Raw genomic sequence first — 15,506 nt, 5'->3', positions numbered from 1 at the left:
TTAATTAACCACCTTTTTTCAATTCCTACTTGCTGATCTGTAACCTGATGCAAGTCCCAGTGCAGTGAGGAAAAGATACATTTTAGAAGGTTCAGCTTCAAGACACTATCCCTTGTCCAGTACAATGACAATTTAATGCATTAAGTTGTATGAGAAGAGACAGACCTTTATTATATTTGTTGGATTTTATTTAAGGAAAAAATATGGCCCGAGGAAAAAGAAACAGTAACTTGGAAGAAAACATACAAAGAAACATTTGGAGAACAAACTAAGAAATCCTTCCTCCTTCTGTCCAACTTCTGGTGCAGGCAAAACTGAAAAGGTAAGACAGTTACCTAGCAAAGGAAATTAAGAACTGTATTGTCCTCCAAACCTGTGACAAAAGCAGCTTTTGCCTCTATGTAGACACATTTCATCAACCCAAGAGGAACTGGCCTCCCAGTTTTGCTGTGGAGCAGGGGGTTACCAGTAATACACTTAATATTGTAACAGAAATTATTTCTACATTACAATCTGTAAATGAAAGGAGAAAAGCAAGCTTTCCTGGTTTTCAGGGTGAATAGTAGATCTACTATTGTTGCTGCAGCAGAATAGGTTGAGTGACAAATGACTTAAAAGTATTTCATAAAGCTGTACTCAAAAGAAATGAAAACAGAATCCTGATGATGTATCTGTCAGCTAAGACAGCTGGAGAGTTTATAGAGCACCATCTTGCATAAGCCAAATTGTTTCAGCAGCTCTGCAGTACATACACAAGAAAAGACTTAACATACTATTTAAGAATAAATATTTCTTGCACGAGTCCTTATGCTTATAACACATGCAGATCTTGTTAGGCTTTAGTTCATGAGGCACATAATCCATGCAGTGACAAGGACTCCTCCTGACCTGAACTCCTAAATTTGGATAGTTCACCAAGCCACAGCGTTCAGAGCTTTCAGCCTCACTCCACCACAATCTTTTGTACAGCATAGCCACACCTATTTTCTCAGTCACACCAACCCAACACTAATTAACTGGGCTATTCTAATCAAGTACTGCAGTTTGGCTTTCAACCTGTTGTCTTCTTGTCTCTTCTCTGGTGTCTACAAAAGATAAGCTAAAAACCTACTTACTGTAGTAATTCATATATATTACAAAACAATCCAAGTGAGCAAGTCTCTAGAAAAGTCTGTGCACCTACTAGCAAACTGACAGACATCTAAAATGGTTATTTTATAAAAAATATTTTACCTGCCATCTGCACTAGGACCTCCATATGCAAAATGCAGAGCCTATAATAAGAAGCTGCCCTGAAACAAAATTTTGGAGAACTATAAGGAACCAAAGGATAATTCATTTTCTTGTATTATCGTATTTTGAAAATTCACTTGATCTTTGTATGAATAAAGAACATTTCATTTTGAAAGAAGACACTCAATATGACGGCTTCACAGAGACTAGAGCAAAGCCAAAGTGCTAAGAAGCCTCTCAGCCTTGAAGTATTTTACAACTGCTGCTCCAAGCAGTATGCCAACTGTTTTTAATGAAAAGCATCACAGAGAAATCAGTGTACTTTAAAATACTCTGCTTTAAAAACTACATCTGACATAGAAGTCTTTAGGACAAAAATCAGTAAGTTTAATAGATAAACCACGTGCCAAAAATATGTCTAAACAACACAGAAGTGATAACCAAGCTTTTAGGTATTAAAGACAGGCTGGAAGTGTGAGCTGCTTGTTCACAATCAGCTAGAGTTGTAAACACTGAAAACTGCTATCAAGAAAAACTTATGTGAAACCTGTAACAGACTAGTATAAAGGTAGGCAAGACAGGCATCAGTCCCAAATCAGTAATAGATCCATCCTGTAAGAGAATCCTGCACTATTAAGTGCTGCAGACATTGTAGATACAAATGTCCAAAAAATAAATCTTGATGTAAGGAGATCAAGCATTTCCAAAGTTAGACAGTCAAAATTTAAACAAGTACCCTCCAGAAGTTTAGGGTACTTGATTTATTTGAAATCACATGCTGTGCATTTACCTGAGCACAGTCAGCACACAACTGTACTTTCAGCAAGATCTATAATGTAGAATCCTTATCTGTGCAGAATCTTTCAGAATACCCCCCTATACACAGCATGTCTCACAATTACTCCTAATCTGGAATAACTATTGGCAAACTAAAAGTGCCAGGCCTTTGTGGTAATATTAAAAATAGCTACAAGAGTCCAACAAAGCCAAAATTTGGACTGAAATTAAGAATGCCAGCAGAACTTTGCATGTCACTGCAACTATCAGATATTCAGTCCAATTTTAAGGCTAGAAATAGAGGTCAAGAGCTGAACATGCTGTCTAGCTTCCCTCCCTTCTCAGAAAAATAACACTTGCTCTCTTTGCTTAGTCAAAAGATGCTGTTCACCTTAACAGCTATTACTTTTTGTTCTTGACATCAAGCTCCTCACTGAAGAAGCAAAGAGGGAGCTTTAGGCAATAGCAGTAGCTGCAAAGCCCAGAGTGTCCCAGGAGTACTTTGGTGAATACTCCAGGAAGTATTTTTGTGAATCTTAGTCTACACTAAGTACACTAGCCCATGGTTATCTGGCAGCACTCAGAGCTCCACTAAAAGAAAGGCTCAGATGCCATTCACAGCTATTTGGAAGCTTCATACATCACCTACTAGTGGGAATTCCAGCTCTCCTGCAGCTTTTTAGAAGATGTTGCTACTGTTTTCATTACTAAGACAAGAAAGATATAAAAGTAATTAGAGCTCCCAAACATCTGTCTGGACAGAGACAAAACATTTGAGATACACCACTATTTGTTTAAAGAGTCAAAGTGTTCACATTTTATTTGTATCACCAGTAAGTTATATCTTTGTGTCTCCTGCAGGTAACTAGAGCGTAAGAGGTTTGTTGTGCCATCTGGACCAAAGTAGTTCAGCTCTATTCCCACACTGCCTCGTGGGGAAATAAGTACTATACAATAAGTATTATACAACAACAACTTTAAATGTTGTTATTCCACATCCCTGAACACAGGTTACAAACCTGAGAGCCTGAATATTTCTCTTGTATTTACTTCTAGTGAATTCCACTGAAGAGTGGACACAGTTAACTGTAAGAGGTGAGACACTGATGAATGAAGTCATACTGCTTCTAGCTAAATCAATGAAAACAATGATTAAAAAAAACATTGTGAATTGTATTGGGTAGATACAACAGCGAGTCTTAACTGCTATGGCACCAAGTGGAATTACATTACATATGTAGCTTGCACAGAACACCAGGATACTGGAAAATGCTCAATAAATAGCAAGGCCAACCAGGCAAAGCACAAGAGCATTTGTGTAACCTTGAATTGCTGCACTACTCATTTTAAAAGCCATCTTCTACACGCACCAGAGACAAGTCTAAAGCAACATAAGGACCTGCAACTCTGTTTCGAAAAAGCCAAACCACCCCATTCAAACAGCTTCTTCTCTAAGGAAGATTATCAACCTTGAATTTTACAGATAAAGGCCCTGTTCACATGTCTAGAAGTCCAAATCACCTGATTTTAAAGACACTGCATTTAAATAATCTCATTTTGCCAGTATAATTCTTTGCTAGGTTTTTTGTACTAGAGGCACTAATATGAAGTTTTCCAAGTCAGTGTGGTTAAATAATCCAAACACAAACCCAGTCACAACAACACAATTGGCATTAAAAAACTCTTCAAATCTGTTTATATCTTCAGAAAGAAGATCTTACTGCCATTCCTCCATTGTTTTTAAACTAGCCTCAAGTAATCTACAGAGACACACACATAGGTGGACAAAATAGAGCTGTTTCATCACACCAACCACAGCGACCTTAGCCCTTCCCCAGGCAATTCCTGCCACATCATACACTTAGATCTCTAACTCCGATTAATATTAAACTATCGTAGGCAGTTCTCGGGCAAAAAAAGAAGACTGAGCAGTGAGGTGTGCCCCTACACATACCTCTTTCCCCCTCACACCAAGCAGCAGCAGATTTGTACTCCCCCTCTCCCGCTGCGCATTCACAGACACGCTCCCCCACTTCTCTCGGGGGGCACTTACTCGCACCCCCCTCCATCCCGTTTTTAACTACACTGACGGCAAGCGCTGAATTCCGTCAAAGCGGAATCTTAACGCCGATTTAAACCAAGCCTAGGCATACGCACGGAGGGCCCTGCTCTCCGGCGCCTACAGAGGCCTGTTTTCCATCAGTGACGTGATGAACCGAGAGCCGCTCAGGGATCTGGAAGGAGCCCAGGGACGCCTCTCCCTGCCCCGCCGCACACCCACCCGCGCCCGGCACCGCTCCGCGCATCGCCAGCAACGGCGGCACCGGCCTCCGGCACCCCCTCCGCCGGGGCGGCCACCGCCACGCTCAAGGACGGCGGAGGGGGGTGACAGGGGCGGAGAGGGGCAAGGCAAACACCCCAACCCACCCACCCAAAACGCACAAACCCACGGGCAAACGCTTTATGCTGCCCCCCCTCCCCGCCGCGCCGCCCCCCCGAGCGCGTCGCCATTTCGTGAGACAGGAGCGCTCCGAGCTGCCCGCTGCGGGGATCAAGGGGCAGAGGGGAGCACTGGGGAGGGGATTGGGGGGGTGAAGCCCCGGCCCCACGGGGCACCAGCCCATGGCGACGGTCGGCGCGGCCCAGCCCAGGCCCCGGCCCCGGCGCCACTCACAGTTGCGGATGTCGGAGATGAAGACCGCCAGGCCTCGCATGCCATCGCCCTTCGACACGGCAGGCATCGTGGCGCACGATCACGGCCACCCTGGGACGCGACACGCCGAACCCCCGCAGCCGCCGCCCGCTCTCCCCGCGGGCTGCTTCAGGCCGCTCCGCCGCCGCCTCCGCAGCGCGCAGGCGCCGCCGGGGCTCCCGCGCCCCCGCAGCCGCCGGGCGGGCGCTGCTCGGGCGCCACCTGCCGTGCGGAGGCGGGAGCGCCGCGGGTGCGCCGGGCCCCCCGCGCCTCCCGGTGCCGCAGCCGCGGCGGGCGCGGTCCCGCCCGTCCCCCGGGATGCGCCCCGGGATGTGCCCCCGCTCCCGGGCATCTCCCGCGGGACCTGCTGCCCAGAAGGGCTGCCTGGCTGGAGGCCAGACCCCAAGGATCGGCCGTGCAGCTGCTGCGAGGCGATTTCCAGTCACCGCCCGTGAGGGCAAACGGGCCAGGGCAGAGGTGAGGGACGGCAGGGCGGCGTCAGCCGCTGTGCCCGTGGGTGAATTCACTGCACGCTCCTTGCTCGGGAACAGCCTAATCCCTTCCTCTCCTCGTGGACCTAATGGCCGAGAAGTTTGATGATTTTTGAAGGTGAAATACCGAGCTTCGCAGGCACCTCAGAGGATGTAACTGCTGAGGGAGGAGAGGGTCGGCCTGTCAAGATACTGGAAAATTTCACTTCATCGCTCAACTTTGAGCATACTATTGATCTGGAATCTTATTTCTAAAATATGAAGATCAAGGTAGAGGCTCTCACTGGTATGGTCCGTAAGGTCATGCTTCCCGCAGGGTGGACTGCAGGGAGCTGTACCTTGGTCCTTCTCCTCGAAAGGCACCCCAAAACAGTGCAGGGGATCTGCCTCACGTACCCTGCATAGTCCCTGCGAGCACTGACGAGCCCGCAGGCCGCTGTGTGCAGCTCCATCCTCAGCGCATCCCCCTCGGCAGCTGCCATCGGCTGTGTGAGCGGCGCAGTTGCTCTGTGTTCATGAAGAGACTCCCACTCTCTGATTCCCTGGGCACGTTGTTCCACATGTTCCTCCCACACGTTCCTCCTGATGGCTGTAAACATGCAGAGTGACACCGTCCCACACCGCATCTACTCCTGAGACTGAAAACATTTCAAGGTTAAGCTGTCTTAAACATGCTAAAGATGTGGGACTGCGCAGAGCATTTAATATCTTCAGCTGAAAATAGGTTCAAATGATCTCAAAAGTGGCCTAGACTGCCTGACCAAAAGTATGCTGGGGGCTTCAGAATGATGCAAGGGATTTAATATGCTTTAGTATGCTTTAGTGGAGAATACTGATTTATGAGGCTTAGGGCTACTGGAGATCAGTCAATCATTTCACCACTATTTCAGCATACTTCAAACCATTCAATGTCATCTGGGTTTGTTCTTTTTTTACCCCCAGTGAACTGAGCCCAATATCTAGCTTTAAGCTACAGTCCATCTTCCAGAAAGGCTCTGACACAATCAACTTCACTGTTGCCCTGGATAGTTTGTTCCCATGGTTAATTCTCCTTGTTTAGAGCTTGCATCTTGTTTAGATTCATCAAGCTCCAGTACCTTTAATTTTGTGATACATTTTTCTCTCATAAAGATCTACATAATAATTGATACCCTCTGTCGGACAATGCTGTACACCTCAGGTCAGGTCTTAAGGGTCTATTCTGGGTGTTTTCAGGATACATTATTACATGAGTGCTTTTTAGTTGTGCAAGTATCTATGAGAAAGGCAGGATGACAGCATGTGGTAGTCACGCAATTATCCCTTTGTCCCTGGATCCATTTTGTAGACCAAGTGCAACTACAGGCAGTCGTGCACAATTAGTCTATTATTCAACTCAGATTATTTGTAGGCTTTCACGAAGAACACTCTCCTTTTTCACAGCTTTACAAATAGATTCTGATGCTTAATAATAATTTCCATGTGTCTTTGAAGACAAAAAACTTCCCATGCCACCAAATGAGGCTTTTTCTGTGATCAGAAAAAAAAAGAAACATTTTTTGAGCTAGCCAAAATGTTGAGCTAATTTCTACTCTAAAGAGCACAGTGACACCTAAAGGTTCAGTCTATCAGTCCTGTCTGGCAGTATTCCTGTCAATACTGCAAGTCATGCAGGTATCCAGCTGCCTTTTCAGCAGTGGCTTAAATACTGCCAGCAGAATAGCTGTGGCAGTACCAAGCTAAGCATGAGCTGCAAATTCTTCTTGAGAACTGGGAAAATATACAAGTGGCTAACATGCGGATGCCTCTAGTTTTGTAACTGTGCAGCTAAATGTTTCATTTAAAGGAGCTCAGTATGCAGTACACATACCCTGATTATTTTATGTCAACCTCCTCTGACTGGCTTTTGAGGCTTCACTATATTCACCTTGCTCCCTGTATTTTGCCTCAACAAATGCTTGTGCAATCAGAACAGATGTGTAGGCACGTCTGTCCTTACTGCCTCATAACTTAGTAGTGCATTTCAGATGTCTTGGTAGGGACAAGGTACCAATTTTATGTGAATAATAGGAAGCTAGAGGAAAGAGAGTCTGTAATGGTCTCTAGATGCATCCTGGCTGGAAGAAACATTGTAATGTGAACTCAGCTGTTACTCAGCACAGAGCTTGCACCAGGCACAACCCTTTGCACTCACACTGACTTGGTAATTCTGTAAAACATTTCTGTTGGAGCCTAATAGCTGTAAAACACCAGGCTGCCTAAAACCAAACACAAGTGTTTCTATCCATCCTAAGATGTTATGATTATTTAATATATTTATAATTACTGTAAAATCAGCATTAAAGAGGAGATAGTACCAAGAAGTATTTTCCTATTCCATAAAACTTTTGGCATCACATTTGTTTGCCAATGAATCCACAATGTTTGTCCCCTCATTTCCATTTCATATGGGAGTTACTTTAATTTCATTTTCAGGATTTCATTGCACTTTGTTAAAAAGGCTTTAATAATTGCACTGACCTTCATAAAACTATTACAATTTATCTGAGTATTTTCAGCTGGTGAGGATCCAGTTGGGGGAATGACAAAAAATGAATTTTTCTTTTCCCCTTGTTACTTCTCTCACATTTGTCTCACCAGTTATTGTTTTCTTCTGCTCCTCATGATCATTCCAGACATTACTGGGAGCAAAAAGAACTTAGGAGTAAATAGAATTGGTGGCTCCAGCATGCATACACAACCATATTTCTGTACTGGACATTTAACATTCATTATCCCTTAACAGAGAGCACAATGCCTTCTGCCATGCCAGAATGTTCTGCTTCCAACAATAGAAAACACAAAGGTAGGATAATATCATTATCAAGAAAGTCTAAATTTACAGAAATTTGGGATGGATCTGGGCATAGAAGACCAGGCATCTGCTTCACTGGTAAGACTTTTTTTCAGAGGAAAAATATTTCCATTTTTCTTTTCAGTTCTGAAGAATGCTCATTAAGATCTTCTTTACACAAGAGGGAATGAAAGAAGAGGGCAGTTTAGCAGAATAAGGCAACCTTCCAGTTCAGCTTCTGGGAGGTTGCACCAAACTGTAACCAAGACAGAAAGCAGGTCACAAGAAGGTAGGTTTCTGTTGGGAAGCACACTGCTGGGATATGCTGGCCTTGCCACTACATCATGATATAACACATCTAGTTTTTTATCAAGTCTTTTGATAGGGTATTTAGTCCCTACAAACAGCCTGTGAAGTAACAGGGTTATACCAAAATTCTGCTGCAGCAAATATAGCCATAACACAAGCCATGCTGCATGCAAAAACACAAACTGTAGAAGGTCAAAACAGAAGAAAATAAAAAACCCAATTGAAAACACAATCTTTTATTTTTGAGCCTGTTAAAAGCCATCTGAGATTTGACCCCTCCTTTCTGCACACCCAGAGTTGGCAGTAGTGCCTGCAGACTCTCTGCAGCCTTACTAATATGATCATTTTACCTCCAGGTCAGTGTGTGCATTTTTGCCCCAGTTCCTGCTTTACCTACACTATTTCTCAGAATCACGAAACTATTTGTTTTGAAAAGACCTCGGAGATTATCGAGTACAACCTGTGATCAAACATCCCTATGTTAACTAGACCATGGCTCTAAGTTTTTCTTAGTCACTTCCTGGGACCGTGATTCCACCACCCACCTGGGCAGCCCCTCCCAGCGTCTTATCACCTTCTGTGAAGGAATTCTTTTTAATGTCCAACCTGAACCTCCCCTGAAAGAGTTTAAGGCCATTTCCTCTTGAGTTACTGGTGGCCTGTGAGAAGAGGCTGATCCCAACCTGACTACAGGCTACTTTCGGGCAACTGCAGTGAGCGATAAGGTCACTCCTGAACCCCCTCTTCTGCGGGCTACACCTGGAGCTGTATCAATTTGCTATAGATTGGGCTAAACCGAGAGGCTGTTTGTGGGAATTTACAAGCACACTATCATCAGCATTTCCTATACTCAGCTGCTGCAGAGCCCCAAAGCCCCGCTGTGTCCGCGGGCCCGGCCGGGATGCGCCGCCGCAGGGCAGGGCCGGCCCGGAGCGCCGGGGAGCCGCGGCCGCCGCCGCCCCGCCATGTTGGCGCAGCGCGCCCTCCCGCCGCCCGGCGCTGCCCGGAGCCGGCGGGGCGGGGCGCGGCGCTGCCGCCCGCACTTCCGCGGCGGCGGCGGGCGGTACGTGGTGTCCGCGGCCCGCCGGGGCTGGGAAGGGACGGAGGGGAGGGGAAAGGGCGGGGGTGAGGCCGCGCTGCGGCGGCCCGGCCGTGCCGCGGTGAGGGTGACGCGGCTGCCGGGGGAGGCCGGGGCCGCCCCGCCGGGTCCCAGCTCGGGGAGGCCGCGGCGGGGCTGGCGCCGAGGCGCTGGTGCCGGAGCAGGAGGCGTGCGGGCTCCTGGCGAGCTTTGCTATCTCGAGAGTCGGGCGAGTGTGGGAGGGAGTTCTGAACGTCAAAGTGGAGCGCTTTACGAGAGGGGAGGGCTTAATGTTTACGCGAGTTAGAAACAGATTTATCCTCACTCTCCACTCCCCGGTGGAGCTTTTATTGCTTTCATTTAAAAACGCATCAGCAGTGTGCATCCTGGTCTTCCTGTACTAAGTGATGCAGGCTCTTCAAATGTAGCTAGAATCTAGTTTCTTCTATATAAATAAACTATAAACATTAACTCAGTTTTGTGTACTATCCTTTTAGTTTCTTTGCTTGCTTATTTTGGGCAGCCTAAATCTGTGCTAGCTTTACTGGCTTTTAAAAATGAAGATAAATTTTAAACAGCTGACCAAAAGTATGTTGCCTCATGTGGAGGATGGAGTTAAGCAAGTCTGACCCAGCTAAGAGAGAAACCTGGGATTCAGATCAGTTTGCCAAAATATGTTTTAAGCTTTAAATTGTCATTAGTATCAGTTGGACAAGGATATAGACAGAGGCAGTCTTCAATTCTTTTTGCTTTTTGCAGTGGTAGAGGAGATAAACAAAGAGTGCCAAGCTCAGACAGTTTTACTGAATTCAGCTAATTTGAGAAGTGTTAAAAATGGAGAGTTCATAGAATAAAATTTGATGAAGATTTAGTTTTGTAAACTTGCAAAATGCATGCGTATGTTTTCCATAAAGAGGATTTAAAGTTTGACCAGTTCATCCTCTGTGTTACAGTGATGCTGTCAAGTTAATTTTCATTGATGATGTTAAAGAACAAACTATTAAAATAAGTGTCCAACCAAGAGTTGATACTGGGCTGTCAGTAGCAGAAATCAATTTGCCACAAGCTCAGTGCTTCCCATAAATCTAGGTGTGGATGTTGACTTCACAATAATTGACGGATACGATCCTGTTAAGGAAATGAGCACATTTTGATATCTACTTAGAGTTTGGTGATGGTTTTTTAAGCTTCTGTTCTCCAGCTGTTAGATGTTATCTTCTTTTCAGGGAAGTGGATGCTGTTGCTAATTGTTTCTGAAAGTGAAATCAAACACCTCCAAATCAATGTATATGAGCTTCTGGGAGAATTGATATCCTGTCCAAATAGTTAAAACTTGTATTGACTGTTCAGGCTCTCAATTGTTCTCTCTGCAATAGCTTATAGATCTTGCCAAGCTAAATGGAACATAGGAGATACTATCAAAACCAACCTGCTTTGTCTCATTTTTCAGAATGTGGAAAACAAGGGGGTTACCAGTGACCTTGAAGTCAAGGTAGAAGCATAAGACCTTAATTATTCATAATAGTGAATTTCAAGCAGTATAGCTATTTAGCTTTTACCACACTCTCTGGATCCAAGAAATATTAGAAGGCTTTCTTCTTTTATTTTGCAGTTTATAAAATATTTGACTAAAATCTTCAAATAATTTCATACATGAAGTTTTTGATGTTCTTTGGTGATACTGGCAGTTTTTTTTCAAGCACATCTGCCATCACCCTTCTACTTTGTTGCCTAATCACATATTCGTCTCTCTTCCTGCAGAGTCCCTAAATCCTACAATAAATACCTCTGGTTTTTAAAATCACACTGCTAAGCCAGACACATGCAAATACCGGTAAGTTTGTTTGGTTGTTGATTTCATGTCTGTTTCATTGAGTACATTTCCAATGAAGCTTTACTTCAGTAAAGCCACAGTACTCAGGCTCAGTCTCGTGTTGTGGGATCCCTCACCTGATATTTTGTACAGAAACACAGTACTCAAACTTTGAGAAGTACTTGTTGTCGGTGCCAGTAAAACAAATCTTGTAAATATGTTTTCTAGAAGTGAGCTTGAAGGTCTTCAAAGTAAGTGCTAGAGTAATATAGAAGGCAAGATAGTCTTTTTTCAATTCAACAAAAGTTCAGAATATTGAAAAGAACCTATTTTCTTCTCCATCAGGATCTCATATTAATGAGAAGCAGCTTGATACAGATCTAGAGTCCTGATTCCCCAAATGCCAAATATTTTTTTCTCTGTTTTCTCCTTATTCACAACTGGGAGCTAGGCTGGGAAACCAATGTGACTTTTAATTGGGCAGAGGTTGAAAAACAAACTCTGGCTGTATCTGATTTTTTTTTTTTAAGTCTTTCTACAGATACAAGGTGTGATAGATGAACACACAACAGAACTGTTGTGTACTGTTGTCTCAGTTTCTTTATCTGGAGCTAGGACAAACTGTCAAAGTTATTCTTCCAGACAAAAAGGACATGTTGTCTGTCCCCCTTTTTTTTTTCCTTCAATTTCTGTATCAGTGATTTGACAAGGAATTGAAAGCAAAGGTCTCACCTGTTACAGTAAAGGCACATAGCTGTAAGCATATAGCTATAATTCTTTATATCTGTTGGTTAATTTATGACACACTGACCAGGCTAGGTAGGAACAGAAACAAATGTTATCTCTTATTTGCTATAGAAAAGGTAAGGTGGTACAATAAGTGTTCTGTGCAGCAGACATTTATCTCAGTTTCAGCTGTAAACAGCTGGGGGGATTCTTTAAAAAGGAAGCTGCAAGTGTCCAACCCACTTCATCTGTGATACAGCTATTAAAACAAGTGACAAAAAAAAATATTTGAGACTAGAAATAATCTCTTAAAATGCTCTGCTTTTGTTGCCAGAGCAAAAGTGCTGCTTAAACAGTACTGCCTTAATAAGTCTGACTCTAAATGGGAGAAGATAAGAAATTTTATTGACTTTTTTTTAGAAAAAAGTGGAACTGTTGTATTCCTCTGTTCAATGAGATTTGAACTCCTATGTTTTCAGGAGAAGATAAACTTGACATGGGGAAAAACACCATGAGGCTTCTCTGTGCTTCACTTTCTCTTGCCGTGATATGCTGGCTAGCTGAAGGTACCCTGTCAAAAACAGATGCAAAGAAAGGTGCTACAAAAAAACTGGAGGAAAAGGTAAGGGAAACAACTGAGGTTCTTGTCTTATCTAACATGTGCAGTGAATTAATTGAACTTTGGTAAATGGCCCCTACCTCTGTTAAAACAATGTTAATGCATTTCCGCTGAAACTTAGATTAAACTTGAAACTGTCCTTGCCTTCAGCTTTTCTGTGTATCACAAATGGTTCACTTCTTGAAACATATGATGTAGCCTTCTGGAGCTTTATCCTGTATGTATGCTGCGGAAGCAGGAAGTTTTTGTCCCCTTAGGGAACACGCTTCCATCCCTTTGGAAACCAGGGTGGGGAACAGTAGCTTGGGCCAAGAGCTCCAGGTCATTTACTGGTAGAATGGAGCCTTGCCAATGGGAAGACTGTATCCTGATGAAAAAAAGTTTGAATAGCCTTCTAACCAGTAGTTGTTTTGCAGACAGAAATGATTCAGAGTCCCACAATAATCAGAGCAAGCAGAGCCAGCAAGCTGAAGTCTCTCTTCACTTGCTGAGCATGTTATTGTTTCCTGTCATTATGCATATACATCTGGCACTGTTTGTATTACTTGCTCAACATCTACCAGGAAGCAAATCTCATCTGCAGGTAGTGAGGGTAATATAAGGTGTTAAGGCAGGCCATATCCCTAAATTCCTTACAATGAATCAATACATGGCTTCTGCATACCCACCATGTACATCTTATTAGATCTTCTTGTTCTGTTTTTATCTGCTGGGTCAGTTGAATCATCTTCCCTAAAGAAGAGTGTTTAAAATCTTGGTCTTCAGTAACCACAATGCAGCATTCTCAGTCTAAAATATATCCAGTTTAAAAACTGTTTCAAATCCTTGGTTAAGTACTCCTAACCCCTTTTTATTATTTTGAGAGTAACATGACAGAAAGCATTGATTAGAAAACAGAGCACCATCAGCTGTGATAAATTATATTCTTTACTCTTACAATGTCTTGGGTTTTGTTTTTTGTTTATATGCTTTTCACCTTCCAAACAAAGTAAGTTTACAGATGATGGGAAATCATTTCTGAGGACTTGTGTGTTTCAGTCCTAAATCAAAGTGCTCTACATCATTGAAAAGGAGTGCTCAGAATTTAATGAAGTGATTTGTTTTGCTGTTGTTTTTAAAGTCTGTTGCCATTGAAAGTGGCTGTTTCATATAACTGGTTCTAACAACTTTCTTCCCTCCACAGAAGCTGCATTCTGATAAAAATGTTCAGGACCGGGGATTGGTAGTTGTGGATCCAAAAGCAAAGGACATTATACTGGAACATAAAAGTTACTGCTCCAAGAAGACGAAGGAACGACATTTCTCAGGAGATGTTCTGGGATATATTACTCCTGTAAGTTGATACAATGAATAAAACTTGTGCTTTGAATGAATATGCAGCAAACTGTGCTAACCTGCAAGTTTTCATCCCTGCATTAAAAGTATTTTTATAGTAATGGGGGCTGCTGATAAAATACAGTCAAATAGGCAGAGAAGTATCTGACACTTGATTTGGGGTTCAGGTGGTATCAAACCCTTGTTCTCCCATCTGTCTCTTGGAGGATGTCTGGGTCATATTATTTTTCTTCTGCCTGGTGTTGGGCAATATACTTAGAGCAGGTACTGGGTGTGCAGCTGCAGTGAGAGCTGCAGGTTGTGCCTGGGTGGGAGCCCCAGGCAAGGGGCTGTGAGCTGGTGCTGCCCTTTGCACAGGGACCTGTGGCACTGGCCTGGTGACCGGACACTGGGACACAACAGGAGCCAAGGGCTCAGCAGAAAGACCCCAGACTATCCCAGGCATGGAGGGTACAAAACCTGGGGATTCCTTTGTTGAGGGTCCCTCCCCAGATGCACCAGCTCGAGCTGTTTCTGTGTTACTGCACCATGAGTAAATTATTTTAAGGATCCAGACATCTGGGACTCTGCTGGGGGAAACCCAGGGTTAAGCCAGTAAGGAAACCTCTGACTGTGAGTGTGGAGTGTGCAGGGAGCCAAGAGGGGAACTCTTGGGGTCACTGGAATCACCCTCAGCAGTAAAAGTTTGGAGTGGTGGGAGTGTGACTGCCAGAGTGGCTCCTGGAAGCAGGGAAGCTTCCTTAACACAGGTTTTAATAGGCATGAGAGTATTCTCCTGTCAGTGGTGAGTCAGGTGAAATCAGAACTGCTAAATCAACAGTAACAATTTTATGCTGCTGTCAAACGGATGTCTTTTGCTATCCTGTCCCCTTCAAAGCATTCTTTTTTGAATGATATTTCATCCTTTTCTTAGAGGATGCTTTTCACTTGTTTTTCTCTTACACTGCTCAAAAGACAAATAGGTGCCCTATAAATTTTCACCATTCTGAAGTTTTCTTGAACATAAATTCAGAGTCTGTAAATTCAAAACTGTGTGGGAATCTACAAGCAAGTTGCTGTAGTTCAGGTGAATTGTCACAATTTGAAGTTTGCCTTTCATGTAGCTATTAGAGCTTCCAGAGTACTTTGTTATTTAAATGAAAGCAATAGCCCAGAAGGTTTTCTCAAATGAGTAAATAGGGATCTAGCAGATGATTACATTTCTGTTAAAGAGTTTATATTGGTCAAAAGTGAAGTGACTGTATATCTTGCTTCTGAGTCTCACATTTTTTCTCTCCTTTGTTTTTTCAAGTGGAACAACCATGGCTATGACATTGCAAAAATATTTGGAAACAAATTTACACTTATCTCACCGGTTTGGTTACAAGTGAAAAGGAGAGGGAAGGAAAGGTTCCAGTTCACTGGGCTCCATGATGCTGATCAAGGTGTTATTTTCTTTTTCTTCAAATATGAATTGCAGTATTGTTGCAGACTAGGTAGCTTTGGCATACTGGGTGGGTTTTGCTGACTGTGTCTCACAGTGAAGTATTTTCATCCATTTCATTTTTTTTGGGTTTTCTTCAGAGTGAACATCTTTCTGTCCTCACCTGTTTCCAGATGTGTACATTGTTTATTTGTCAAA

General features: G+C 43.5%; 2 protein-coding genes across 7 annotated transcripts in view; one reads left to right on the top strand and one right to left on the bottom strand.

The window, feature by feature from the left end:
- The window catches only part of AP2A2 (adaptor related protein complex 2 subunit alpha 2), a 43,850-nt gene extending 38,970 nt beyond the window's left edge, over nucleotides 1-4,880 (bottom strand). For 2 of the 3 annotated variants that reach the window (XM_079308952.1, XM_079308951.1), the window contains exon 1: nucleotides 4,685-4,875. In XM_079308952.1, coding sequence (XP_079165078.1) covers nucleotides 4,685-4,751 — 67 coding nt within the window. In that variant the 5' untranslated portion in view covers nucleotides 4,752-4,875. Of the gene's footprint in view, nucleotides 1-4,684 lie in introns of all 3 variants that reach the window. The other variant, XM_079308950.1, reaches the window with a different exon arrangement.
- Nucleotides 4,881-4,950: 70 nt separating this feature from the next.
- The window catches only part of CHID1 (chitinase domain containing 1), a gene marked incomplete at its 5' end in the record, with an annotated part of 104,032 nt that continues 93,476 nt past the window's right edge, over nucleotides 4,951-15,506 (top strand). The window contains 4 exons of one of the 4 annotated variants that reach the window (XM_079308956.1): nucleotides 4,951-5,179; nucleotides 12,411-12,553; nucleotides 13,734-13,883; nucleotides 15,177-15,309. In XM_079308956.1, the coding sequence (XP_079165082.1) occupies nucleotides 12,428-12,553; nucleotides 13,734-13,883; nucleotides 15,177-15,309 (409 nt within the window). Of the gene's footprint in view, nucleotides 5,180-9,329; nucleotides 9,378-11,193; nucleotides 11,227-12,400; nucleotides 12,554-13,733; nucleotides 13,884-15,176; nucleotides 15,310-15,506 lie in introns of those variants that run through there. The other 3 variants (XM_079308954.1, XM_079308955.1, XM_079308953.1) reach the window with 3 other exon arrangements.

Source organism: Erithacus rubecula (assembly GCF_903797595.1).
Source record: "Erithacus rubecula genome assembly, chromosome: 6".
Taxonomy (NCBI): Eukaryota; Metazoa; Chordata; class Aves; order Passeriformes; family Muscicapidae; genus Erithacus; species Erithacus rubecula.
This window is presented reverse-complemented; position numbering and strand designations above follow the sequence as displayed.